This window comes from Hemiscyllium ocellatum, chromosome 2, assembly GCF_020745735.1.
Source record: "Hemiscyllium ocellatum isolate sHemOce1 chromosome 2, sHemOce1.pat.X.cur, whole genome shotgun sequence".
Lineage (NCBI taxonomy): Eukaryota > Metazoa > Chordata > Chondrichthyes > Orectolobiformes > Hemiscylliidae > Hemiscyllium > Hemiscyllium ocellatum.
The window spans coordinates 146,826,194-146,853,475 of record NC_083402.1 but is presented as its reverse complement, the minus strand read 5'-3'; the positions used below and the strand labels follow the sequence as shown (position 1 = coordinate 146,853,475).

Below are 27,282 nucleotides of genomic sequence, written 5' to 3'. Positions count from 1 at the left end.
AGAAAAAGAATTGAGCATTACCTTATTGAATTGACAACCTAGTTTATGTGCTCAAGTTCTGAAGTAATACTTGAATATTCCGACTCAGGCGACTGACTGTGTGGAGTTTGCACGTTCTCCCCGTGTCTGCGTGGGTTTCCTCCGGGTGCTCCGGTTTCCTCCCACAGTCCAAAGATGTGCAGGTTAGGTGAATTGGCCAGGATAAATTGCCCGTAGTGTTAGGTAAAGGGGTAAATGTAGGGGTATGGGTGGGTTGCGTTTCGGCGGGTCGGTGTGGACTTGTTGGGCCGAAGGGCCTGTTTCCACACTGTAAGTAATCTAATCTAATAATCTTGTGATTTGGGTCAAATTGGGCCAAATTATATTTGTTGGGTAATCAAAAGTTCCTCCACTTCAACTGCTTTTTAGAACCTAATTGATTACATAATCAAAATAAAGCAATTTTGCATCGTAAGTAAATAGGATTTTGTGTATTTTTTTAAAATGTGTTTTATGGAGAATAAATTTGGGATTTTTGATGTCCACTGCATTGGTTCCAACCTGAAACTAAATGATTTGAAGCTGAATAGTAGAGTTGCATGGAATTGAATTCTTGGCAAATAGTGGATATTCAGGTAATGTTGACTGAATCTAGAGCCTATGCAAATCAATTTTTAAAACCTGTGATTGTACTTTGTACAGATAATTCAGATAAAACTAAGTTCCACTTGTTTCTTCTTTCTTGTTTTCTTTCAGAGAGTCCAGATTTTGTACAATGATGTTTCTTGCATTTTTTTTCTTTTTAGTCTGTAGTCTGTCTGCTGGAAAATTTGGCACATTACTCAGTGGTTCTTGGGATACAACCTCGAAAGTCTGGCTAAATGAGAAATGTTTGATGACATTACAGGTATATCTTATTTTCAGTCCTTAAAACTAAATAAATGTGTATCCTCTTGCTGTGAAATCATTCGAAGTGTCTCTTGCTTTAGGGTCATACAGCAGCAGTGTGGGCAGTAAAAATATTACCTGAACAAGGTTTTATGCTGACGGGATCTGCTGACAAAACAATTAAGATGTGGAAAGCAGGCCGATGTGAGCAGACTTTTACAGGTATGCCCGTGTTTACTTTGGACAAGTGCACTTCTTAATTCCCTGCATATTCTGTGAAATAAAGTTAATGTGACTAATTGTCTCTCAATTCTTGTAAATTCGTAGCATAATCCACTGTTGTTTAAAATAACTTCTTAGAGAAAGTGAGGACTGCAGATGCTGGAGATCAGAGCCGAAAAATGTGTTGCTGGAAAAGCGCAGCAGGTCAGGCAGCATCCAAGGAGCAGGAGAATCGACGTTTCGGGCATAAGTCCTCCTTCAGGAATGAGGAAGGTGTGCCAAGCAGGCTAAGATTAAAGGTAGGGAGGAGGAACTTTGGGGAGGGGCGTTGGGAATGCGATAGGTGGAAGGAGGTTAAGGTGAGGGTGATAGGCCGGAGAGGGGATGGGGGCGGAGAGGTTGCGAAGAAGATTGCAGGTCAAGAAGGCGGTGCTGAGTCGGAGGCTTGGGACTGAGAAATCTGCATTCATCCCTCGTGGTTGGAGGGTTCCTAGGCGGAAGATGAGGCGTGGCCTTCCGATGTGGCCTCCTCTACGTTGGGGAGACAGGCCGCCTACTTGCGGAATGTTTCAGAGAATACCTCTGGGACACCCGCACCAACCAACCCAACCGCCTGTGGCTGAACACTTTAACTCCCCCTCCCACTCCGCCAAGGACATGCAGGTCCTTGGCCTCCTCTGTCGCCAGACCATGGCAACACGACACCTGGAGGAAGAGCACCTCATCTTCTGCCTAGGAACTCTCCAACCACAAGGGATGAATGCAGATTTCTCCAGCTTCCTCATTTCCCCTCCCCCCACCTTATCACAGTCCCAACCCTCAGACTCAGCACCGCCTTCTTGACCTGCAATCTTCTTCCCGACCTCTCCACCCCCACCCCCTCTCCAGCCTATAACCCTCCTTCCACCTATCGCATTCCCAACGCCCGTCCCCCAAGTCCCTCCTCCCTACCTTTTATCTTAGCCTGCTTGGCACACCCTCCTCATTCCTGAAGAAGGGCTTATGCCCGAAACGTCGATTCTCCTGCTCCTTGGATGCTGCCTGACCTGCTGCACTTTTCCAGCAACACATTTTTCAGCTAAAATAACTTCTTGTCTACTGAAAATAGTGTCTTTTAGAGCATTTTTAAGCTAGCGATAGTAAAAGCATACCTCGGCAACAAAAGCTGAAGACAATAACTGTATGTCGTAAATCAGAGACTTGGATCCTCTTTAATTTAAATTTGAGGATGATACAGGAAAATGCACAGCACCTTTGGGTCATACAGGGTCATACAGCCAAGAATTCCACTAAGTTAATTGAGCTTAGACATGATGCAAGTGTGTGTATTGCAGTCCTAACACATTATGTGCAATGCTTTTCTCTCAACTGGAAGCGAAAAGACTTTTTGAAAATTTGACATTAAATCATTCCATGAACGGATGGCAGGATACTTGAATGGAACATCCATCGACTAGTTAGGTCGAATGTCCTGGTTTTGTAGCGTTTATTTATGTGCCATTACTTACAAGAATGCTGCACTCACACTTAATAAACATTTTGGGGTTGTACTTTTTAAATTTTGATTTTTGTCACCTTGTTCACATTTTTTTTTAAAAAGAGATTTTTGGACTTTAATGAGTGAAAATTGAAAAATGTATAAATAATGTTGTCATTTTATATTAACTTTGACCATTTTTAGGTCATAACGACTGTGTTAGAGGACTGGCCATTTTGAATGAATTAGAGTTCCTGTCTTGCAGCAATGATGCCACTGTTCGTCGATGGCAAATCACCGGGCAGTGTTTGCACATTTATTATGGGCATACAAATTATATTTATTGTCTATCAGTCTTCCCAAATGGAGAAGGTAAGCTATTTTTCTAAGAAAACGTAACTATATAGCAGCCCTCATTTCTGGTAATTAAGTTTAACTGATCAGACTGCAAGTATTTGTATTCATGGAGTATACATTTTAAGTTGCTACCAACTCCATGCTAAATATGACCAGTTGAAGTTGTGCCAAGAATCTTGCTGTTTATTTTACCCATTCTTGAGTCTAAAATTACAAATATAGCTTTGAAACTAACAATGTTCTTTGGGTACAGATGTGTGCACTTGAATGTGTATGTGATGTAACCAATGTTACATTTGGGGAGAGAGAGTCTTATGCCATCAGAGAAAGCATACAAGCAAAGAGTTTCAGGAGTAGAACCTGATACTGTATAGCCAGGGAAGTTTACTTTAAGCAGCATCTAAGTATTGGCGATACTCTATTGGTAAAATCCTGTTATAATGATTGACTTCCTCAAATTTAGGACTAAATGAATCATATGCACATTTCCTTGTAAAAACTGTGCAATAGTTTTGTCCTGTTAACTAGAAGTAATTTAACTCTAGGTACAGGGCGTTTCCATTTATTGACTCAATTCCAATTTTAAACCAGTTCAGTATTGACGCTATGAAGATTAAAAATGTTTCCATTCTTGTGACCCCAATAGTTTCTGCAAAGTTCAGGAGTAGGGATGTAGCTATGCTCTTGGGGCAGCTTGTAGATTAGTTTGGAAATTGTTGGAAGGGTTGACCGAAAGTCCTTTTTACTTAGTTAAAGAAAATTGACCATAATTGGCAGTGTATGAAAAGCTATTTTTCTTCAGCACGTGTCCGTAAATTAGTTTGATTGGACTTTTACTGAAAACAACTGTGAATGAGTCTTTATGTATGATATACACTTCCTAACACGACTATAACCTTAAAGTGTCACTTTTTCGAGTCAAACTTTTTACAGAGGAACTTCGATTATCTGGCATTTAATTATCCAAATATCGTATTATCCGGCAAGATCGCAAGGTCCCGATGCTTGGCTAAACTGTTATCCTGCATTCGATTATCCAGCATTTAATTAACCGAATGGAGTACTCCCTGCCCCTGTCCTTCGGATAATCGAGGTTCCTCTGTATTCTGTTTGTCATATTTTGTAATAGCTCATCATATGTTAATAGGCTGTGGCTGCATGCCACTGACCATTAAGTGCTTTTGCCCACCAGAACAATGTCAAGATGGCACCAGGCTGCTGCTTCTGTTTCTGGGGAGCTCGAAAGGTGGAATTGCAAGTGTGTTGGATGACTAAGAGCAATTTAAACGTCATTAATTTTAAGCTGATACAAAGGCATCATTAATGTAGCAACATTGTATTTCTGCTTTAAAACAAAAATGGAAATGCATATAATGTATGGAACTTCATATATTTAAGCATATTTTATGCAGTGCTGAAGATGTTTAAGAGTTGTTGTTTCAGGAAGAATAGCAAAACAGTATTATTTAAATGAAAAAAAACTGCAGGATTCTGATAGACAGGAATCACAAAATTGTAATTGGATACAAGTGATTAGGAAAGCACATAGAATGTTGTTGTTTATTGCAAGGGGAACTGAGAATAAAAATAGCTAAGTGCTGTGACAGCTGAACAGGGTTGTAGTAAGACCTCAGAGTTGCTGATTTATAGTCGACTTGTTGTTTCAGCTCAATCATTTCAGTATAAAACCTAGTTTTTAAAGATAGCTTGTTGCAGATACTTTTCTTGAATTGTCATTGTGCATTGGTTTCTTTCTTCCCTTCAGATTTTGTTACTACTGGTGAGGATCGATCCTTAAGGATTTGGAAGCGTGGAGAATGCACTCAAACAATCAGGCTTCCAGCTCAATCCATCTGGTCCTGCTGTGTACTGGATAATGGTGATATAGTTGTGGGATCAAGGTAAAATTGCTGTACAGCTGCAGAATCTCATTGTTTATAGTTTTATTATACAACTTTGAAGGACTAAGTTCTATTCATTGGAATGTTGAAATTAAAAATTCAAATTTGGTCTTTGTTTTGGGACCAAGAAATATCTTGTTGATATTCTTTCAAACTCTCTCCCTCTCCTTAGCCATTGTCTTTATTGCTGCTGGATTATATTGCAAACAATAGTTCAGGATGTTGCTGCTTCAGACAGCAGATGTACAGAGTTGGCATTTTCAGCTTATTTGAATGTCCAGATGGTTGCAGTGAAATGAGCTAAATTGAACATTATTTCCTGTCAAAAGTTCTTCGATAATTATTTGAATCCAAAATCTTTAAACCATTTTAAGATTGCCATTGTGCTTCTACCACCATCATTTTCTTCTACAGTATGAACCGTTTTTAAATTCTGTACTTATTCTTTGCATATAACCAGTGATGGATTTATGATTCCAAGATCTTTTATTTCCTTGCTGATGCCAGCTGCATTTCAAATTAATCATACCTGAACCAATTATACCTAAATTAGCCCATTTCCTATTCTAATAGATTTCTGGGCATAAAGCAAAGCTGTCCAAAGTAGCAAAGATGTATTTCCAAGTTCCATTTTTTTTCTGATTCTGCACACCCATTTCTTGATCAACACACTTTGTATTCCTTAGTTTCTCTCTCTTCTCTCCTCCCCTCAAAATGTTGGCTATTTTCTGATTTTCTTGTAAATATTGCACTCCATGCTGTCTAAGAGACCACTACTTTGTGTTATCACTGATAGTTTGTGTTCATTGCAAAAAAATCCATTCCTATAAGAGACTAAGTATCCAAGTAATTAAGATTTGAATTTTATACCGTGAAATAGATTAACAAAGAAATCACCATTATACTTGAATTCTGATATAATACACTAGAAGCCACGTGGGATGACTATCACACCCTCTTAATTTTCTAATACAATGATGCTAGTAAGGCAACTCACTGCATTCAGACTAAAACTTAGACTTATTGAGAACTGAGATCATTCTGCAAAGACAGTGAAGCCAAGAAAAGTGCTGATGACTTCAGATACTTAGGAAGCAATGGATGAACTTCACGCCATACATATTTTTAAATATTTTGAGTATTTTTAACATCGCTTTATTTGTAAGACATTTAGAGAGAGCATCTTTGGAACAAAGGCTGTATAAAGAGGCACAATTTCTAAAGTATCCCTTGGAATCCTTTTATCTTAGCCTGCTGGACACACTTTCCTCATTCCTGATGAAGGGCTTATGCCCGAAACGTCGAATTTCCTGTTCCTTGGATGCTGCCTGACCTGCTGCGCTTTTCCAGCAACACATTTTTCAGCTTGGTTTCCAAGTACCTGTTACAGAAACTGAGCTTGACTTTGCACTTGTATTTTAAAAAATATTGACTGGTCTCTCAAAAATAATGTTTTAATCTGAAAATTTTAGTGGCAATTTATTTTTGCCAACCAACTATCATGCTAGACAAGTAGGTTTTTGTACAAATGACTTAAAAGTGTCATTGCAAATCCTGGGAAAAGTTTTGTCAATCATTGAGCTACATTTAACTTGCTTTTGGATAAATTTGGACAATTTCATTTCGATAAACTCTGCTGTCTTTATCCAAACTTGCACTGAGTCATCCATCACTGCTGCCTTTGCTGGTCTACATTGACTCTTAGTTAAACCATACCTCAGTTTTAAAATTCTCATTTTTGTGTTCAAAAAATCTGGTCTTGCCCCTTATAACTTCCTATAACCGTTAGGCCTCTACCTTCTTCACATTCTGGCTTCTTGTGTATTCCTCATTTCCTCTACCTTGCTTTTACTTTCAGCCGTTAGGCCTAAGCTCAGGATTTTTGTCACTTTACTCTGCAAACTATCTTTCTTCTTTTTAAGACATATTGCTTCAGTCTTCTGCCCTAATATCCTCCAGGTTAGTGTCATGTTTATATTACTCTTTGTATCACTTGCAAAATGTACCACAGTTATTTACTACATTAAAGGTGCATTTCCAGCAGGGTTTTGACCTCTGATTACCTGTTGTTTTCTTCATGCTACAGTGATGGCATAATAAGAGTGTTCACTGAGGCTGAAGAGCGAACTGCCACTGCTGAGGAGATCCAAACTTTTGAGAATGAGTTGTCCAGTGCAACTATTGACCCTAAAACTGGAGATTTGGGGGATATAAATATTAATGAGCTTCCAGGAAGGGAACATCTTGATGAACCTGGTATGTGATGTTATTCCATTTTAACATAACTGTTTAGCACTAAAGTATAAGTTTAGCAGTAAAATTATTATTAAAAATAATTTATAACAATTGACATTGACCAAATAAAACTTGAAACTGTTATTCACAAAATGCAAAGATTACTTTGTGAAATGCATGTCTTAGTTTTAAGTATGGAATATTTAAAGGTGCAAATGTTTATCCTATACTGCTGCTTGATAATATATCTTGCAATATTATAGTAATTGACTTTGCAGACTGCAATTAAAGGTTATATCTCAAATTTATAATTTTAGTCCTGTTTACCATTTGAGGTATGAAATATCAACATTTTACAACTTGATGCAAAACAGTGTAGCCTCTGGCTCCGTGTTTTAAAAAAAAACGTAATTTTCAGCAGTTTTTGACATAAGGACTTTTGCCTGTAAGAATTGTGTTGAGGTTCATTACTGTATTTGTACAGAATAGACTTTATAAAAAGATGTATTTCCCAAATGATGAACGGTAATAACTGCAGGACAAGATTTCTCTTGTTGATGCTTTCATGGTAACAAATTAGATATAAATCAAACATTGATTAGCATTCATCAAATGCACTGAGCTGAAGAAAAGGCAGTTAAGATGCAATTAAGATGTGTCTTACAATCATTTCCATTGTGTACTGTGTGTCTGGCGAGAGTTTAGCATTACAAGGACAAGTCCAAAGTTAATGCAGGCTCTCTAACTAGGTTCACTTCTCCCTGCCATGCTAGATCAAAACTTTGTGCTCATTTATAAATCAATTTAATCAGCCTGAGTCTTATAGATCAAACTTTGACCAGCAACACGTACCTTGTTGACTTGCTGTTCCTTAACTTTCCAAAAGACTGATCACTACTGTTTCCTTCCTTCCTTGTTTATTAACAAAAAGCAGTCTTTCTCTGCACAGTGGTACTTGCTTTGTTGGTCTCCTTCTTCCCCCATATCTCAAAATATAACTTGGAGAATTTAATGGGGGACAGTGAAATGGCAGCTTTGTTATCTGTTATTTCATTGAGGAATATGCCAGAGTGGCGACACAAGTACTTAGGAAGAAAAGGTCTCTGAGGAAGTCATTTCGGACTCAAAACATTAACTCTGTTTCTGTTTCCACAGATTCTGTTAGACCTGCTGCATTTCTCCAGCACTTCCTGTCTTTATTAGGGAAAATGAGGAGTTGAAGGAAATTAATGGGCCTGAAATTTGAAAAGTCCCTAGAATGTGATATCCTACAACAGGGTTGAAGGGGCTAGCTATCATGAGCCAATGCACTGGTGTTCATCATTCAAAATTCTCCAGTTCATAGAGTCATAGAGATGTACAGCATGGAAACAGACCCTTCGGTTCAACTCGTCCATGCCGACCAGATATCCCAAACCAATCTAGTCCCACTTGCCAGCACCCGGTCCATATCCCTCCAAACCCTTCCTATTCATGTACCCATCCAAATACATTTTAAATGTTGCAATTGTACCAGCCTCCACCACCACCTCTGGCAGCTCGTTCCATACATGTACCACCCTCTGTGTGAAAAAGTTGCCCCTTAAGTCTCTTTTATATCTTTCCCCTCTCACCCTAAACCTATGCCCTCTGGACTCCCCAACCCCAGGGAAAAGACTTTGTCTATTTATCTTATCCATGCCTCTCATAATTTTGTAAACATCTATAAGATCACCCCTTAGCCTCTGATGCTCCAGGGAAAACAGCCTCAGCATGTTCAGCCTCTCCCTATAGCTCAAATCCTCCAACCCTGGCAACATCCTTGTAAATCTTTTCTGAACCCTTTCAAGTTTCACAACATCTTTCCGATAGGAAGGAGACCAGAATTGCATGCAATATTCCAACAGTGGCCTAACCAATGTCCTGTACAGCCATAACATGAAGTCCCAACTCCTGTACTCAATACTCTGACCAATAAGAGAAAGCATACCAAATGCTGCCTTCACTATCCTATCTACCTCCGACTCTTCTTTCAAGGAGCTATGGACCTGCACTCCAAAGTCTCCTTATTCAGCAACCTTCTCTAGGATCTTACCATTAAGTGGATAAGTCCTGCTAAGATTTGCTTTCCCAAAATACAGCACCTCACATTTATCTGAATTAAACTCCATCTATCACTTCTCAGCCCATTGGCCCATCTGATTAAGATCCTGTTGTAACCTGAGGTAACCTCCTTCGCTGTCCACTACACCACCAATTTTGGTGTCATCTGCAGACTTATTAATTGTACTTCTTATGCTCGAATCCAAATCATTTATGTAAAATGACGAAAAGTAGAGGACCCAGCACCAATCCTTGTGGCACTCCACTGGTCACAGGCCTCCAGTCTGAAAAGCAACCCTCCTCCACCACCCTCTGTCTTCTACCTTTGAGCCAGTTCTGTATCCAAATGGCTAGTTCTCCTGTATTCTGTGAGAGTTTCTGGAATAATTCCTGGAGATTGGAAGCTAGCAAAGATTGCCGTTCTATTTAAGAAGGTAGCAAGAGAGAAAACTGGGACTTGCTAGCTTTTCATCAGTAGTATGGAAAATACTAGAATCTATTATGAAGAAGGTGATAAATGGACAATTGGATAATTATGTGATTAGGAATAGTCAGCACAGCTGTGTGAATGAAAAATAAATAACTTGTGGAGTTTTATCAGGAGGTTACTAACAAAATTTATCTAGTAGCATTGATGGATACGGTATAATGGGTCTTTCAGAAGGCTTTTGATAAGGTTCCCTTCTCACATGAGATTTTGGTTAGTGAAATGATTAGAACGTGATATACTGGCATGGATTAAGGATTGGCTAATTGGCAGAAAATAGAATGCAGGAATACGTAGCTGCTCTCCTGTTCGTTGGCTGTGACAGTATTAGTTCACAATATATATCGATGATTTGGATATGGGGTCCAAATTTGTGGACGAAACAAAGCTAAGTGTGTTGTGAAGAAATGTAAAATAATTTGAGGAGGAGTTGGAAAGTGGGCTACAACATAGCAGGTGGAAAATGTGAGGTTATCTGCTTTGTTTGAAGGAACAGATGTGCAGAGCTTTTCTTAAATGGTAAGAAGTTGGAATATGTGGATGTGCAGCAGATTTGGTTTTTCTTGTCAATAAATCACTGAAGGTTAATATACAAGTCCTGCAATCTCTTGGGAAGGCTAATGGAATATTAGCCTTTATTGCAAGAGGATTTGAATACAGTAAAGCTCATGTCAATTGTGTAGGAGGTTGGTTAAACAGTTCCTAGCATATTGTATGCTGATTTGGTCATCTTACTATATAGAGAAATTAAAATGAAGGTTCACCAGGCATGTTTCTGGGATGGCAGGACTGTGTTTAGTAGAGAGATTGGGCAAACTGGGCCAATGTTCTCTAGATTGTGTTTCACAGTCAGAGGTGATCTTAATGAAACCTATAAACTACTTTGAATGTAAAGACATTGAAATGTTGATCAGCCACAATTGTGTTAAATAGTAGAACCAGCTTAATGAGCTGAATGGTGTACTCCTATTCTTATGTTCCTAAAATAAAACAAACCATGCTGTCTATGTATATCAATGGAAAAGGATTTCAAACACAAGACAAAACAAAGCTCCATCTGCATCTGAACGCTATCACTATACAGTTATTTGCAGTTCAGAAAAACAATTCCTTCCCTATCAAAACAATCGGTGTTACTTGCGCTCCTTTCTATTTCTAGTCCTCTAATCTGCGAGGAGTTTTCACTGACCATTCACTCCACTGAGAACCTAGATTTCTTTAGTCCTTTAATGATCTGTAGTGTTCTAACTAAATATCCGTTGTCTAGAAGTTTTTACAAATTATAGCCCTTACACTGAGGTTACTAATTCCTACCGCTGGTCTGAACAAACTTGTTTTCTAGGACAAACTATTCTTACACCTGACTTCAGTCAGGTTGTCTTTGAACTGAATTCAGATGTCTTTTGCTTTTCTTTAAAAGAAAACTTGCTTAATTTAGGTCCGCTAAGTGAATGGTTTAATGTTTTTCTTTTCTCCAGTTGTAAAGCCCTGTATAAATGATCATCCATTATCCAGACCTCCAATCACCTCTGACACTTAATTGTTCAAAAGCGAAAAGGCTGACCTAATTAATTATTTTAGCCTTCACATAAGTAGACCAAATCCATATGCCACTAGGTTAAAATCCAAACTCATTTAAAAAAAGCATATATTGCTCAATTTCATCAGTTTCATTAAAAAAAGTATCACCTTAATTACTACTAAAGTTAATATTGGAGTTTGATAAGTGTGCACCATGCAAGAATCTTCCAATAATTTATTGTATTTTATTACATTGAGTTCCTTTTAAATTTTCGAATAGACGATCTTGACTTTGAAGAAAATGCAACATTAGAGATTTTTTTTTCTCTATCGATTTCATTCCAGCATAACAAACCTGTACTCACTCCATTTCTATATTTCTAAAGTCGGCAACCTCTGTAGAGTTCAATGTTAGGGATAAAAATCTTTACACGTACATTGGATAGGCTAGCTTATCATTCCAGTACAGGGCTGGGGAACCTGCGGCCTTCCAGGCCATTGTGTGTGGCCTTTTGAATGAATCCAAATTTTGCAGAACATATCTTATACTTTTTATTAATGTTTTTTCGTCCTTTATTATTTTAATATTAATCTTAAAATGAATGTATTTAAAATACCAGAGAGTAAAAGACAATTCAATAAAATAATCCTCACAAACTGATCGCCACAATTAAAAAAAAATGTGAATTTTGAAGAGTATATAATTGAAGTTTCTTGGATGCGGCCTTATTAGATAACAACTAACATAATGCGGCCTTCCAAAGTGTAAAGGTTCCCCATCTCTGTTCTGGTACCTAAAGCCAGAGAATAAATGTACACAACTTGGCACAAGATAATTTGAAAAATTCTGTTGTTTCCTGATAAGTCCAATGCCATAATGTCAGGACAAATTACACCCAGACAAGAAGTCAGGTTTCAGCTTCAGTGTTCAGTGTTTGAACTTGGACATTTTTTGGTTTGTCCTTATTTTCCAGGCACAAGGGAAGGTCAGACACGACTCATCAGAGTTGGAGATTCTGTTCATGCTTATCAGTGGAGTGTTATTGATGGACGATGGGTCAAGATTGGTGATGTTGTGGGCTCATCAGGAGGAACCCAGAAAACCTCAGGCAAAGTTCTTTATGAAGGCAAAGTATGTTTCAGAATGGGAAAGAAGTGTAATCTGCACTTGCAAGTATTTGTATTGTTATTTTATTTTTATAAAATAGAAAATTCTATGGTCTCAATGACGTTTTAAAAATTTAATTTGAATCTTCTATCTGACAGCAACAATGTTGTCTCGTGCATTTATTTGGTATATGTGACTATTTAACATTTCTCCTTTGAAATCATTGCTTTGTTATCTGCCAAATAAATCCCATATCAGCCAATTAATATCTTCAGAACAGCTTCCAAACCAGTGACCCCTACCACCGAGAAGGACAAAGGCAGCAAATGCACAGAAATGCTGCCAACTGCAAGTTCCTCTCCAAGCCACACGCCATTCTGAGTTGAACCTTTTACGGTTGACTCTTCGCTGCTGGGTCTAAATGCTGAAACTCCCTTCCTAACAACACTGAGTTTACTCACACCATGTGGACTCCTGTCATTTAGGAAGGCGCTTTGCCAATGCCCACATTGTTAGATTGGATCCCTACAGTGTGGAACCAGGACCTTCAGCCCAACCAGTCCACACTGACCCTCTGAAGAGTAACCCACCCAGACCCATTTCCCTCTGACTAATGCACCTCACATTATGGACAATTTAGCATGGCCAATTCACCTGACTTGCACATCTTTGGACTGTTTGAGGAAACCAGAGCACCCGGAGGAAACCCACGCAGACACTGGGAGAATGTGCAAACTCCACACAGACAGTTGCCCAAGGCTGGAATCGAACCTGGGATCCTGGTGCTGTGAGGCAGCAGTGCCAACCACTGAGCCACCGTGCCCTCGTGACAGCAATTGAGGATGATCAGTGAATTTTGTAGTGCTTACATCCTATGAAAACAAAGGAGTAAAATCTAAAAATTATCCCAACGAAATAAAAATGAAAATACATTTGAGTTTTTGCTATCTCAATTTATCTAGTTCCTGGAGCATTCATAATTAATCTCTGCTAATCTTATAATATTTGGTTACTGCTAACATGTTGCCGTTACCTGATTGAAAATGTAGAAAGCAGCCTCAAAGTCCAAGCAACATCCCATTCAGTATCTACAGCAAAATCAGAAATACTTAAAAGTTGCTACTTCCTGTAAAGTCTGCCAACTCCTTGTGTATTCTCGTAAAGATCTACAGCCTGCCATAGCATCCCACCTGATCATTGTGCGTTCTGAAGCCTATCCTGCCTCCAACACACTTTCCACATCCACAATGATGTGAATCCCCATGACAGGTTGCCCAATATCCCCAACCCAACCTCTTCCACGTCTGAAATAACACTGTGTGAACCCAGTATAATCTTGGTCCAACAGATTGATGTGACTGTGTTATAGTGTGTGTGTGAGGGAGAATGGATACGCTGGTTTGCTTCTTACTTAAGTCAACATAACAGTGAAAAAGAACTAAATTCTTTCCCTAGGAGAAAGTGAGGACTACAGATGTTGGCGATCAGAATGGAGAGTGTAGTGCTGGAAAATCACAGCAGGTCAGGCAGCGTCTGAGGAGCAGGCGAATCAATGTTTTGGGCATAAGCCCTTCTGATGAAGAGCTTATGTCTGAAACATTGATTCTCCTGCTCCTTGGATGCTGCCTGACTTGCTGTGCTTTTCCAGCGCTACACTCTTGACTAAAGTCTTCCCCTGTCAGTATACATGTGTTCCATTAGCAAGTCCTCACCTATATCTCCTCTTTGCAACATGAGGAAACTGGGTGCCTCACAGCCCCAGGCTAAAGATTTAGAGGACACTGAGAAAGTTTGGATCCCATGTGTATGTCTTGACACTCATGGATCAAACTCCCAGCTAAAAACAAATTGCTCCAAACAAATGCCAACAAAAGTAAACCCTGATGTAAAATCTGAAGTTGAACCCAAAGAGAAAGCTATTGTGGTACACTGTGCAATATGTCATCTTGTGAATTTGCAACCAAACTTGATAATTTATACTGACTTAATCTCTCCTTATCATCACATCCGATTAAAATTAAAAATTACACAACACCAGGTTTGAGCCAACATGCTAGCTAAAGTTCAGATTTTTTTTAAAAAGGCTATTGGGTTTCAGCATCTATTTTCTTCTATTTTTCTTTTTTAGGAATTTGATTATGTATTTACTATTGATATTAATGAGGGTGGACCTTCAATGAAACTGCCTTACAATATCACTGATGACCCATGGCTTGTTGCCCACAATTTTTTACAAAAGAATGACCTGAATCCAATGTTCTTAGATCAGGTTGCAAATTTTATTATTGAGAACACAAAAGGACATACACTCGGATCAACAGGCTCAGGATTTTCAGACCCTTTTACAGGTCAGTCAAACAAATGTACTGCAAATGTGTCTATTTTCTAAATGTAATGAACTCCCACACTCTGAAGAATTCCACTCGCAATGGTGTATGTTTGTTTTAACCATTGAATATGTTGTCCAGAAATTGAACAACAGCAGGCTTTCAGGAATTAGCTTAAAACATCCTTGGTCCTGCTAACTTTTTATAAATAATCCAAAAATGAAGCTACTTCGCTGACTCATACAAACCCATTCAAGAAAATTTATAGGAGTAAAAGAGTGCACTGCTGCAATTTGTTAGGGAAAAGGAAAATATTTTTTCACATTACTTTACTGATGTTATCTGATGATCAAGGTTGTAGATCTTATGAGAGGTTGTACTTTATCAAAGAATTGGCTAAAAGAATTTCAACAGCCCAAGTGAAAGAAATTTGAAAACATTTCTCGAAAGTTGATTTTGTTTGCCATTTCTTGATTAACCTATTTTGCTATCCATCTGACTCTCTATGTGCTAGGGTAAGGATGTGTCACATAGAATGGAAAAGTCTGTTTAAGGGTAGAAAGATAAGTCAGTTATTGGTCCACATGGAAGACACTGATTCAAGTTTCAGGCCTTTTTTTAACCTTAATATGAATTTGGGAGACTAAGAGAACAGTTGACACACTGAATTAATCAGATGCTTCCCATCCATACAGAATAATTCCCATGTCCCAGCATTGATGACATTGCTCAACAAATTATAATCTCTCTTTGTGACCCACACCAAGCAAACTTCCTATGTTCCTGGCTTTTCATGTTATAATACAGGGTTGGAGGAGTAACCATGAATTTGACATCAAAAATTTTGCTCCATGTTTCTTTCCTATTCTCTCAATCTCATTTTCTAGACCAAAAATAGTTGTCACTTCTCTTGTAATTGAGTTCCTTGTTACTTCATTACTAACTCTTTTGCTTTTTGTGACAGTTAGAAATATTGAACTGCAATAGATCTATCAACACTTTTGACAGTGGATAGCTTCTTACGAATTGAGAGTTTCTGATGACTTTGTGTCCCTATTGCATACCATTTTGTAAACAGCTTTTCCAGAATAAACAAATTTATTCGGATACCACAGACTCTGACTTATAGCTTTTGCCTGTAAATGAATCGGTTACTTCCAGGTTTTGCTTTTGATTGAATAGCAAATTGTTTTTCTCCTTTAGAAAGGAATCTGGTCTATTTATTGGATAATCTGTCTGATAAAAAGTTAGATTAGATTAGATTACTTACAGTGTGGAAACAGGCCCTTCGGCCCCACAAGTCCACACCGACCCGCCGAAGCGCAACCCACCCATACTCCTACATTTACCCCTTTACCGAACACTACGGGCAATTAATCCTGGCCAATTCACCTAACCTGCACATCTTTGGACTGCGGGAGGAAACCGGAGCACCCGGAGGAAACCCACGCAGACACGGGGAGAATGTGCAAACTCCACACAGTCAGTCGCCTGAGTCAGGAATTGAACCCGGGTCTCCAGGCGCTGTGAGGCAGCGGTGCTAACCACTGTGCCACCGTGCCGCCCACTAAGAAGAGGATCTGAAGAGGATTATTATTGGTTGACCAGCTGTAAGCTTAGAAGTCATAGAAATTTGAAGTTAGAAATTGTAGAAGGATATTAATGGTGGGGTGAATTTTGAGTGCAGGAATTTTGGGTCTGATTTCATGGAACATGTTGTTCCAACACTAGCATGAACTGGTTTACAGAAATGGTTGGAAACTGAAATCCGGCTCTGGTTTTCCTTTGTTCGTGGTTTATCCAATTCCCTTTTGCAGTTTATCATCTAATTTACATATACAACCCTTATAGTAGCAGATTCCAGATAATTGAACTAGCTGCTTTTTAAAACCAACCATCTTCTCTCTTCCTCTGGCACTGTTTAGCATTTATTTAAGTCTTGTTTTCTAGTTACCAATGCTACTACTAGAAACAAGATAAATGAAGAAAATCTATCTCTACTCTTTTAAGATTTTAAGATGTCAATTCTTCCCTTAACTTTCTCTGCATTAAGGAGAATAACCCAGGTTTGTCAGTCTCGCAGGTGGGTATATATTAGACACATCTGTATTATTTGTTAGTGGGAAAAGTACTTTACAACTCATGTATTTGGATAGTTGCAGAGATAAATATGCTGGCGGCAAGGTTTTTGAGCTGAGTTCAACACAACTAATGTAAAAGATTGAAGATGCTGAAAATCTGAATTAAGTGTAAGTTCACAATTGAGCAAAACTGACTGTATCTTACTCGCAAACAGACTTTATGACAAGGAAAGAAAAACATTGCTCGTTTTTCATGTAATGAAATGTAAACTTAACATGCCATGGGTGGCACTATGGCTCAGTGGTTAGCATTGCTGCCTCACAGTGCCAGGGACCCGGGTTCGAATCCAGCCTCAGGTGACTGACTGTGTGGAGTTTGCACATTCTCCCATTGTCTGTGTGGGTTTCCTCCCACAGTCCAAAGATATGCAAGTTAGGTGAAATAGCCAAGCCAAATTGCCCATAGTGTTGAGGGATTTATAAGTGGGGTGCATAAGTCAGGAGTAAGTGTGGAGTGATAGGGAAGAGAATGGGTCTGGGTGGGTTACTGTTCGGAGGGTCGGTGAGGACTTGGGCTGAAGGGTCTGGTTTCACACTGTAGGGAGATATAATTTCTGAACAACTAATCCAGATTTAAAATATCTGAAAGAGTCTACACTTTATAATCAAATCAGTCAAATTTACCAATTTATAATGCACTAATCATTTTGCAGGCTCGGGTCGTTATATACCAGGGACTGGATTGAGCTCTGGGGGCACAAGTGGAGTGGATCCATTTACAGGTAATGTTTTTCTCTGGGGAATAGCTGCTTTTAATCAAATCAAGTAATTTTATGGTTATATTATCTTGCTTTTTTTTGAAAAAGCTGACAGTAACAGCTCCTTGAAAATACAAGGATGGAGGAGAGATGTCAAAGTGAACTTAGGCCCCTTAGTCTCATTCCATAAGGAAATGATAATGGAGAATCAGGAATGTTGAATAAAGACTTTGCATCAATCTTCATGGTAAAGGACACTGGTCGTGTTCCAAAAATAGTAAATAAGCTAGAAGCTGCTGGTGTGTTTTGTGGAGGACGACAGGAATTAATCACTATAATTACAACTATTGAAGAAGTACTAGCAAAACTAATGAACCTAAAGGCCAGTGGTCCCTTGGATCTGATGGATTCATCATCCCTTTCATTTTAAAGGAATTGGTTACAGAGAGGATACACTAGTAACAATCTTCCAAGAATCCTTAGATTCTGGAAAAATCCAGAGGACTGGAAAAGCACCAATGTAATGTCCATACGCAAAGACAGGAAAACAAAAATAACAATAGACCAATCAACCTAACATCTGTTACTACGGATAATGTAAGAGTCTATTGTAAAGGAAATAATAGGTGAACATTTAGAAATGCACAATATAACCAAGTACAACCAACATGGCTTCATGAAAGGAATATCATGCCTGACACGTTTACTGCAGTTCTTTTGAGTAGGCAATAAGGACTATAAATAAATGAACAAATGAATGGCTGTCCCATATTTAATTGAGTTGAAGTAGTTCAATGTGTGTTCTTTGATTGCAGAGTTCAGGACCCAGCATACTCATGTATGTAGTTCTAGTGTACACATTTGTGTCACCCTGCAGTTGCAAGTATTAATTCTAAATTGCTTGTGTAATTCTTTGCACAGTCAAGATTAACCACCAAATGTTGTCCACTCGCAGAATCACATCTCATGTTAGACAATGTTGCGAGATTTGCTAGTGCAGGCTGGTTCGGTAGAGTCAGTATCTAACTTGTTGTGAACAATCAAAGAGATATACTGTTTGGTAAATCCGTTACTCTTCCATACCTGGCATCACTCAGGGATTGATTTCAGATACAACATGATTCATTTTGTGTGATAGGCAGGACACCTTTTCGGCTTTTTTTGTAGTATCCCATTAGTGGGAATAACCATTCATGTTGCTCCAGCACACCAGCAGCATGAAACAGCTAGCTTCACCTGTTGCTCAAACTTGTTGAGATACGTTGTCCTTCCATGGTAATATGAAATAAAGGTGAGTAATTTAAGGTGAAATCCAATGCACCATGGTCTTGGAGAATGATGTAACATATTCAAAATGGCAGATTGCTTACGCCTGTTCCTGACTCTCGGATAGTGACACAAGGTGTCTTTTTCAACTCAAGTTTTAATGGTCTTTCACTAATGATCTAGCCCTCCCTAAGATCTAGATGAACCAGTTGTCTCTAATGCTCCCAGCATTAATGACTTAATCCTGGAGTAGTTCTCCTTATCTGTGGCTTTCTATTGGTTATAATTTTTGACACTTTAGGGACTTTGCACTTCCATCTTATACTTTTTGTGGTCGTCTTACCTGAGTAAAGATAGAGTCAGCTTCGATCCACTTAATTTCAACTAGAGTTTGCACATAGCACTTGAAAATGCTTGAATTCTGATCCACCGATAAGCAAACTGGATGATCCTTGGAAGATTCTTGCATTTCTGGCAACGCAAATTGAAATGTGGATGTGGCATATTCCTTTGTAAATATGAGATAATTTTCAATGTGAAAAATTAACCTTGAAGAGGGGTTGACCCTTGATTGATGTAATGCACTTCTAAGATTGTATGAACTAACACGCATTCTGGTGTTGATATTATCGACTGTGCTTGTATTCATTGTAGGATCTGGTCGCTATGTACCTGGCTCCACACCATCGAACCTGGCTCCTTCTGCAGGAGGTGATCCTTTCACAGGTGGAGTTTGAGAATTACATGGGGAGAAATAAATCTATATTTTCCTGGTCTGCAATGCTACATTTCCTCAATTCACTGAATATTTAGTGTAATCTGGATAGTTTGCCATTTTTAAAATAAAGAACTAGTTCCTGCATCAGTTTATGCATCCTAAGAGTTACAGAGAAAAGGGATTAATTTATTGCACTTTATCTGCCCTGATATGTTTTTCAGTTTCAAAGAGCTGGAAGTTTTTAAGGGACTGAACTTCACTTTGTGGCAGATAAACCCACCCTACATTAGAAATCTAATATCTCTTGTTGTTTGTAGTTCTTTTGAGTTCATGAAAATTAGTTTTGTGCAGATACATTAATAACAATTATGAGGAAGATTTTGACTAACCTACTGTAAGGATGATTCTGAGACCAAAGTATGAATAGTGCCCATAATTTATTAAATAATTTTATTCAAATATGAAAACTACTTTTACATTATGACATGTTTTGTTCACAGGAGGAAATGCTTATGTTTCTACTGATGGACATGTAGGTACTTTACCCATCAGTAATCCTTACTTTCCTAAAAAAGATCCTGTAACATTTGATCAGGCAAATATAACCCAGATACTAGGTAAGTGTTGTCAATTTGCTCTTTTAATAGTTTTTTATTTTTTTTACACATTTATGAAAGAAATATGGGTAAATTACAACAGTATGAGGCATCTTTCATTTGGCTTCTGATAATACTATGGCTTTAAGAGGTGTATTTTGTTTTTTTTTGTCAGAGGGGTTTTGAGCCATGGGTGCTAAGCAGGAATAATAAAAGCAGGCATCAATGGGTTGAATCAGACTCCCATAGAACCAGGCTTTTAATGTCGCTTTCAGTAATTATTGGGGGTTTGGAAGTTGTTTGTGGAAGATGATCTTTCTCCTTGCTACAGCTATAAAAACTTGTGTTCTTTCTCTCTGTCAGAATTGCACATGTAAGAATTTACTGAATTTGCCTTTACCCCAAGGGTGTATTTATGGGATGTTACTATGTTGGAACAGTTGCTCTTTAGTAGTTAAATAATCTGTTGTTCTGTTAAGTTTTCCTATAGATTTAAAAATATACCATGCTTCTTTCTTTTGTTTGTATTTTAACTGTAAAGTAAGAATAAAGTGTATTTTGCTTAAAGCTAAGTAATATAACCAATCAAATTTACATCTAGAACACAGCACCTTACCCTTGTCTTTAAATAAGATAATAGTTATGGTGTAGACTATCTGTTTGATGTATTTTCAGGGAGTTTGACTTCTAAGGCTTATTTTGAAAACATTACAAATTTTTGAAAGAAACAACTGTATTGCAGGGAAGCTAAAGGAACTGAATGGGAGCACACCTACTGAACAGAAACTATCTGAAGGTGATCTACAAATGCTTGAGAAGTTTATTTCTATTGTTTCTACTCCTTCTGCACTAGAAGCCCCAACAGCACAGCAGCTGGAGATTTTGTGGAAAGCTGCTCAGTGGCCTGAAGGTAATAATTGACAATATTCATTTTTGAAATTGTCTAAAGTAAAATGGTCACTTTGAACAAATAAAAGAAAATAAACATACTAATCCCAATATTAATGATAAAGTGTTGTTGAATATTGACATTGCCATAACTGAAGATGTCTTAAGTAAATATCTTGTATGCAGCAGGAATGTGTACTAATTGATGTTGCAATTCAGTACCACCATGTTTCCTTTCCAAGAGTAGAGATAAATTCGACTGTCATTGCTGGCTAGGTCAGTATTTATTGCATGTCCCTAATTATCCTTGATGGTATTGGAACTAGTCACTATATAGGGTAGCTCCATAAATTGTCAGGTTTGCTTAGTGGCTCTGAGAAGAGTTGGGGGAGATGGGTGGGCAGTGTGGTGATCTCTCACACTTTCTGGGCTGCTGAGACGTACATCTCCTTTCAATCCCAGCTATCAACCACCACCTCCCCATGATCCCTAGCCTACCCTCAATCATGTGTGGTCTGTGCCCCTTGTCAATCCTGGGCACCTATCAGTGCATTGCCAACAGCTATCATGACTCTCATGGCAATTACAGCACCAGTGTGATTTGCCAGCAGCTGTGGAAGGAGGATTTCTGATCCCTGGGGTCTGCAGCTGGCCAATTGTGTTTAACTGACACTAGATACAAAGGGTAAAAAATGAGGTCTGCAGATGCTGGAGATCACAGTTGAAAATGTGTTGCTGGTTAAAGCACAGCAGGTCAGGCAGCATCCAAGGAATAGGAAATTCGACGTTTCGGGCATAAGCCCTGATGAAGGGCTTATGCCCGAAACGTCGAATTTCCCATTCCTTGGATGCTGCCTGACCTGCTGTGCTTTAACCAGCAACACATTTTCAACTAGATACAAAGGGCAATTCCCAAACTAACAATACATATTTACACTGGTTATCCATCTCGCGAATGAGATTTCATCTCCTGGATTAAGTTCTACCCAGTTGAACAGAGCTGATTTTCCTGTCATCACAAGTTTACGTTTTAGAGAAATCTATGGATTTAAGAAGTGCTACTTGCATAATTTTGAAACCTTAACACGAGTGCTCTGGGCAAGCTTTTCTTGTCAGCATATTTGAACTTGATGGCAGGACCTTTCTCTTTATAATTACTGTGGCTATTCTGGCCACTTTGATTAAAATCAAAATTTGGAGGTGCCGGTGTTAGACTGGGGTGGGGCACAGTTTAAAACCTGGTTTTGTGAGTTTTTAATTAAAATCAAAGCTAGAGTTTGAGAAGCTGAGGATTGTATTTATGTCAGCTGAAAGTTAATTCAAAATTATCACTAAGCATATGTTCTTGCTAGAATTGGTGAATTAACATTTTTTTAAAGTGATGTGGCAAGATTTAGCAATATTGAGTTGTGTGTTAATGCCATGTATTTTAATGTGAGTGGGTGAATAGCAAAGAAAAAAGTATTGGTCTGATGTAGATTTGGTTTGCTTTGTTTTTGATGATGCATTATTTTTAAAACAAAAAACCTCATGTCATAGAACAGTCAGTAAATACTTCCTTAAAAAGTGCGAACAAGTTGATAACATTTCATGCAATCATTCAGATATTATGTAGCATTATATTTTCATATGTGATATTGACATTGCTTTATAAATTTTAACTTGTCTTAAATCTTTTCCCTGATCTAGACATTGTGTTTCCTGTGCTGGATATTCTTCGTCTAGCTATGAGACATCCAGCAGTAAATGAACATTTCTGCAGTGGAAACTATAGTACACAGTTCAGCAACTACCTCTTAAACAAAATTAACCTGCAGGGAAAACCGGCAAATCAAATACTCGTCCTCCGAACAGTCTGCAATTGTTTTTCTAGCCCATCATATGGTTCAAAGCTCATGATGTCCTTGAGAGAGACAATACTTTCCCAAGCAATAGAAATGAAATCCGCTAGCAACAAAAACGTTCACATAGCACTGTCCACTTTAATATTAAACTATGCAGTAAATCTGCATGCAGGAAATGATATTGAAGGTAAAGCAAATTGTTTATCCATCATTAGTACAGCCATAGAAGCCCTCCAAGACTATGAAGCCATTTTCAGACTTTTGGTGGCTCTTGGGACAATTATTAGTGACGATCCTAATGCCTTGCAGCTGGCTCAATCGTTGGGAGTTGATTCACAGATCCGAAAGTATTCTGCTGTGTCAGATCCAGTTAAAGTTGGTGACTGCTGTAGATTTGTTCTAAAGATGTTGTGATTGCGAATTGTAGATTTACTTGGGTTGCATCTAAGTGGTATTAATTTTAATTACTTTGTTCTGTAACTCTAACAAATGAGTCAGATGGTAGGTCAAGAAATGCTGGAAAGTTCTATTTTTGCGATGGAACTATCACAGTAAAAGACCTACATATAAATAAAACAAAAAATAAATGATTTTCCAAAATGTGACTGTTTGTATGTTTTTTGTTTGCATTACTTGAGAGAATTCCAGTGAAGTGAAACAGTTGGCTTATCATTTTATCTATAAAACTCTACTTGTTAACATTCAGATTTGTCATGACAATTATTTTTACTGGTCATTGAATAATAATAATAATTCCCAAACTAATTTGCTGGTTTATGACAGAGAATTGATGAGGGCAGTTAACTGGTTGCAGGGCTTCTCCACTACGCCACGATATTCCCATCATCCAATTCCATTGCTTTTGCATGTAACATTTACATTGTGCACGTTCCAAGGTATAGCCACTCTCTGTCATTAAATCTTTCATTTAGGAGAGAACATTTCATCTTGCAGCCTCTTTTTCAGTTTTTTTTTGTTATTTTTGATAATAGATTTGCCAGATAATGGAGTTCAACATTTTTATCTCACATGTGGAATGCAACATTAAATAGTTTTGTTGTGAAGACAAACTAACAAAATGTATTTGAGTAAGGTCATACAAAGTGACACTAATATTAATGGACTGAGCAGGGGGATTACATGTTTTTGAGAGGCCTGGCAATGGACACAATGTACAAAATAGATTACCCCTATGCTCTAACCACTCTATTTCATATTGGGAGAGTCCATTTCCAGATTGTCTCCTCCTAGAGATGTACAGCATGAAAACAGACCATTCGGTCCAACTTGTCCATGCCAATCAGATATCCCAACCCAATCTAGTGCCAACTGTCAGCACCCGGCCCATATCTCTCCAAACTTTTCCTATTCATGTACCCATTCCGATGCCTTTTAAATGTCGCAATCATACTAGCCACCACCACTTCCTCTGACAGCTCATTTAATACAAGTACCAGCTTCTGTGTGAAAAAGTTACCCCTTAGGTCTCTTTTATATCTTTTCCCTCTCCTAAACCCCATGCCCTCTAGTTCTGGACACCCTCACCCAGGGAAGAGATTTTGTCTTTATCCTATTCCTGCCCCTCATGATTTTATAAACCTCTACAAGGTTTATCACCCCTCAGCCTCTGACGCTCCAGGGAAAACAGCCCCAATCAGTTCAACCTCTCCCTATAGCTCAAATCCTCCAACCCTGGCAACATCTTTGTAAATGTTTTCTGAACCCTTTCAAGTTTCACAACATCGTTCCGCTACGAAGGAGACCAGATTTGCACGTAATAATCCAACTGTGGCCTAACCAATGCCCTGTACAGCCGCAACATGACCTCCCAACTCCTGTACTCAATCCTCTGACCAATAAAGAAAAGCATACCAAACACCTTCTTCACTATCTTATTTACTTGCGACTCCACTTTCAAGAAGTTATGAACCTGTTCAGCAACACTTTCCAGGATCTTACCATTAAGTGTATAAGTCCTGCTAAGATTTGCTTTCCCAAAATGCAGCACCTCGCATTTATCTGAATTAAACTCCATCTGCCAATTCTCAGCCCATTGGCCCATCTGATCAAGATCCCGTTGTAATCTTCAGGACATTGGGCATCAGTTTCCAGATTGTTGTCTCCTGGTCGTGGAGTAGGTTTCCAGATTGTCTCCTCCTGGTGAACCAAGGCACAATGAAAACCTTTCTCTTGTGAGCAATACAGGCACATCACAAAGTTAAGTAGCATAGATAGGTAAACAATAGGTACACAGTGGCAAAAACAAAAACACAGGTACAGGCAAATGTTAAGAGTTTGAGAGTCCATTCAGTATTCTAACAACAGTAGGGTAGAAACTTTCAAAAACGGCTGGTGCGTTTGTATAGGTTTCTGTACCTTCTCCTCGATGGTACAGGTTGTAAAAAAACCGTCAGGGTGGGATGGATCTTTGAGAATGCTGGTGGCCTTTCCTTGACAGTGGGCCTGGTAGATGGATTCTGTAGATGGGAGATTGGCCTTTGTGATTGTCCGGGCCGAGTTCACCGCTCTCTGTAACCGTCACCGATCTTGAATGGTACAATTGCCATACCAGCTAGTGATACATCCAGGCAGAATGCCCTTGATGGTGCACCTATAAAAGTTGGCAAGGGTATTCACCGTCATGCACTGTTTCCTCAGCTGCCTGAGGAAGAAGAGCTGTTGGGCCTTTGTAATCAGAGCATCCACATGAAAAGTCCAAGAAAGCTTGTTGTGGATGACCACTCCCAGGTGTTTGACACTCTCCACTCATTCCACCTCTGTGCTGTTAATGTGTCGAGAGGGCATGAGCAACATCCCGCCGAAATTCAATAATGAGTTCCTTGGTTTTGCGACATTGAGAGCTAGGTTGTTCTCAGTGCACCATTTTTCCAGGTCTTCCACCTTCCACCTGTAGTCTCTTTCGTTGCCATCCGAGATTCAACCAACTGTGGTGATGTCATCACCGAACATGTGAATGGCCTTAGTCTGGTATTTGGAGGCGCAGTCATGGGTATACAGTGAGTACAGTAGAGGGCTGATTATGAACCCCTAGAGGGCTCCAGTGTTGAGCGGATGAAATATTAGCCCTAATCTTCACTGATTGAGGTCTTAGGGTCAGGAAACTCAAGATCCAGTTGCAGAGAGTAGGGCTTAGTCCAAGCTCACTAAGTTTAGTGATCAGTCTTGAGGGGATAATAGTGTTAAAGGCTGAACTGTAGTTAATGAGTAGGATGCTTACGTAGCTGTTCTTGGTGTCAAGATGTTCTAGGGAGAAGTGAAGGGCAAGTGATATGGCATCTGACGGGGATCTGTTGACCCGATAGGCAGATTGGATTGGGTCAAGAGTAGTGGACAGGCTGGGGTTGATTAATGTAATGACTAGCCTTTCAAAGCACTTCATGACCTCAGAGGTTAGAGTTACTGGGCGGTGGTCATTGAGACATGCTGCATGAGCCCTCTTAGGCACAGGGATGATGTTGGCCCTCTTGAAACAGGCAGGGACAGTGACCTGCTGCAGGGAGAAGTCGAAGATGTCCGAGAAGACCTCTGCCAGTTGATCTGTGCATGCTCTGACTGCATGGCCTGGTACGCTTCCTGGTCCCATTGTTTTCCTTGGATTCATATGAAGGAAAACTGATCTGACCTCTTACGCGATGACTGTTGGATTAGGTTCATAAGGACTTGTCAGAATAGGCAATACCTCTCTGCCGAAATTCAGCTCAAAGTGAGCATAGAAGGCGTTGAGACGCTCTGGGAGGGATGTGTCATCGTCTGCTATCTTGCACTGTCTCTTTTAGACCTTGTGATGTCATTCAGTCCTTGCCATAGTCACCGGGTGTCTGTCTGGGTCTCTAGTTTGGATCGGTATTGGTCCTTGGCTGTCTTAATGGCTCTGCGAAGGTCATTACTTGGATTCCTGTATTTGAGTGGGTCTTATCTTCTCCACTGGGTCCTAAGTAAAACTCCCTCTGGTTTAAAAAAATCACTTAGTAAATTACCTGCTACTCTGAGTCCAGAGCAAAAATGCACTAAAGTGCAATCTACCTGCTCCACAGGGTCATTTACAAACGATCATTTAACTGGAAGCAGTCACAATCCTCCCCACCAGACACACTGAAGTGTGGGGACCCTGTGAGGAAGCGGGGTGAGTGTGACAGCCTGGGAGCAAGGCTGACACTACGTGGGTTCAAGACCACCCTCCCCTCGCTTACTCCGAGCAAATGTACAATCTCTGGACAACAGGATGGTCACGGAGTCAGTTTCTGGATTGTTCTCCCCTGAATGCTGCATACATTTGCAGATTATCTCCTCCTGGACATGGGGAGGGTCAGGGGTCAGCTTGCAGATTGTCTCCGGAGCTCGGTGGGAAGGGAAGGGGGCGGGGCTCCGGGAAAGGGGCGGGGCTCCGAGGGAAGGGGTGGGGAAGGGGGCGGTGCTACGAGGGTAGGAGTGGGGCACTGAGGGAAGGGGGCGGGGCTACCAGTGTAGGGGTGGGGCTCCGATGGAAGGGGGCGGGACTTCAGGAAGGGCTGGGTAAAGGGGCGGGG

At 39.4% G+C, this 27,282-nt stretch overlaps 1 protein-coding gene across 3 annotated transcripts in view; it reads left to right on the top strand.

Moving 5' to 3' along the window:
• The window catches only part of plaa (phospholipase A2-activating protein), a 40,676-nt gene extending 17,339 nt beyond the window's left edge, over positions 1-23,337 (top strand). For all 3 annotated transcript variants that reach the window (XM_060846743.1, XM_060846729.1, XM_060846737.1), the window contains exons 3-14: positions 786-886; positions 969-1,089; positions 2,771-2,938; positions 4,689-4,824; positions 6,911-7,080; positions 12,124-12,281; positions 14,386-14,605; positions 17,379-17,447; positions 19,344-19,415; positions 19,908-20,024; positions 20,746-20,913; positions 22,581-23,337. In XM_060846743.1, coding sequence (XP_060702726.1) covers positions 786-886; positions 969-1,089; positions 2,771-2,938; positions 4,689-4,824; positions 6,911-7,080; positions 12,124-12,281; positions 14,386-14,605; positions 17,379-17,447; positions 19,344-19,415; positions 19,908-20,024; positions 20,746-20,913; positions 22,581-23,149 — 2,069 coding nt within the window. In that variant the 3' untranslated portion in view covers positions 23,150-23,337. The remainder of the gene's footprint in view (positions 1-785; positions 887-968; positions 1,090-2,770; positions 2,939-4,688; positions 4,825-6,910; positions 7,081-12,123; positions 12,282-14,385; positions 14,606-17,378; positions 17,448-19,343; positions 19,416-19,907; positions 20,025-20,745; positions 20,914-22,580) is intronic.
• The last annotated feature ends 3,945 nt before the right edge of the window (positions 23,338-27,282 follow it).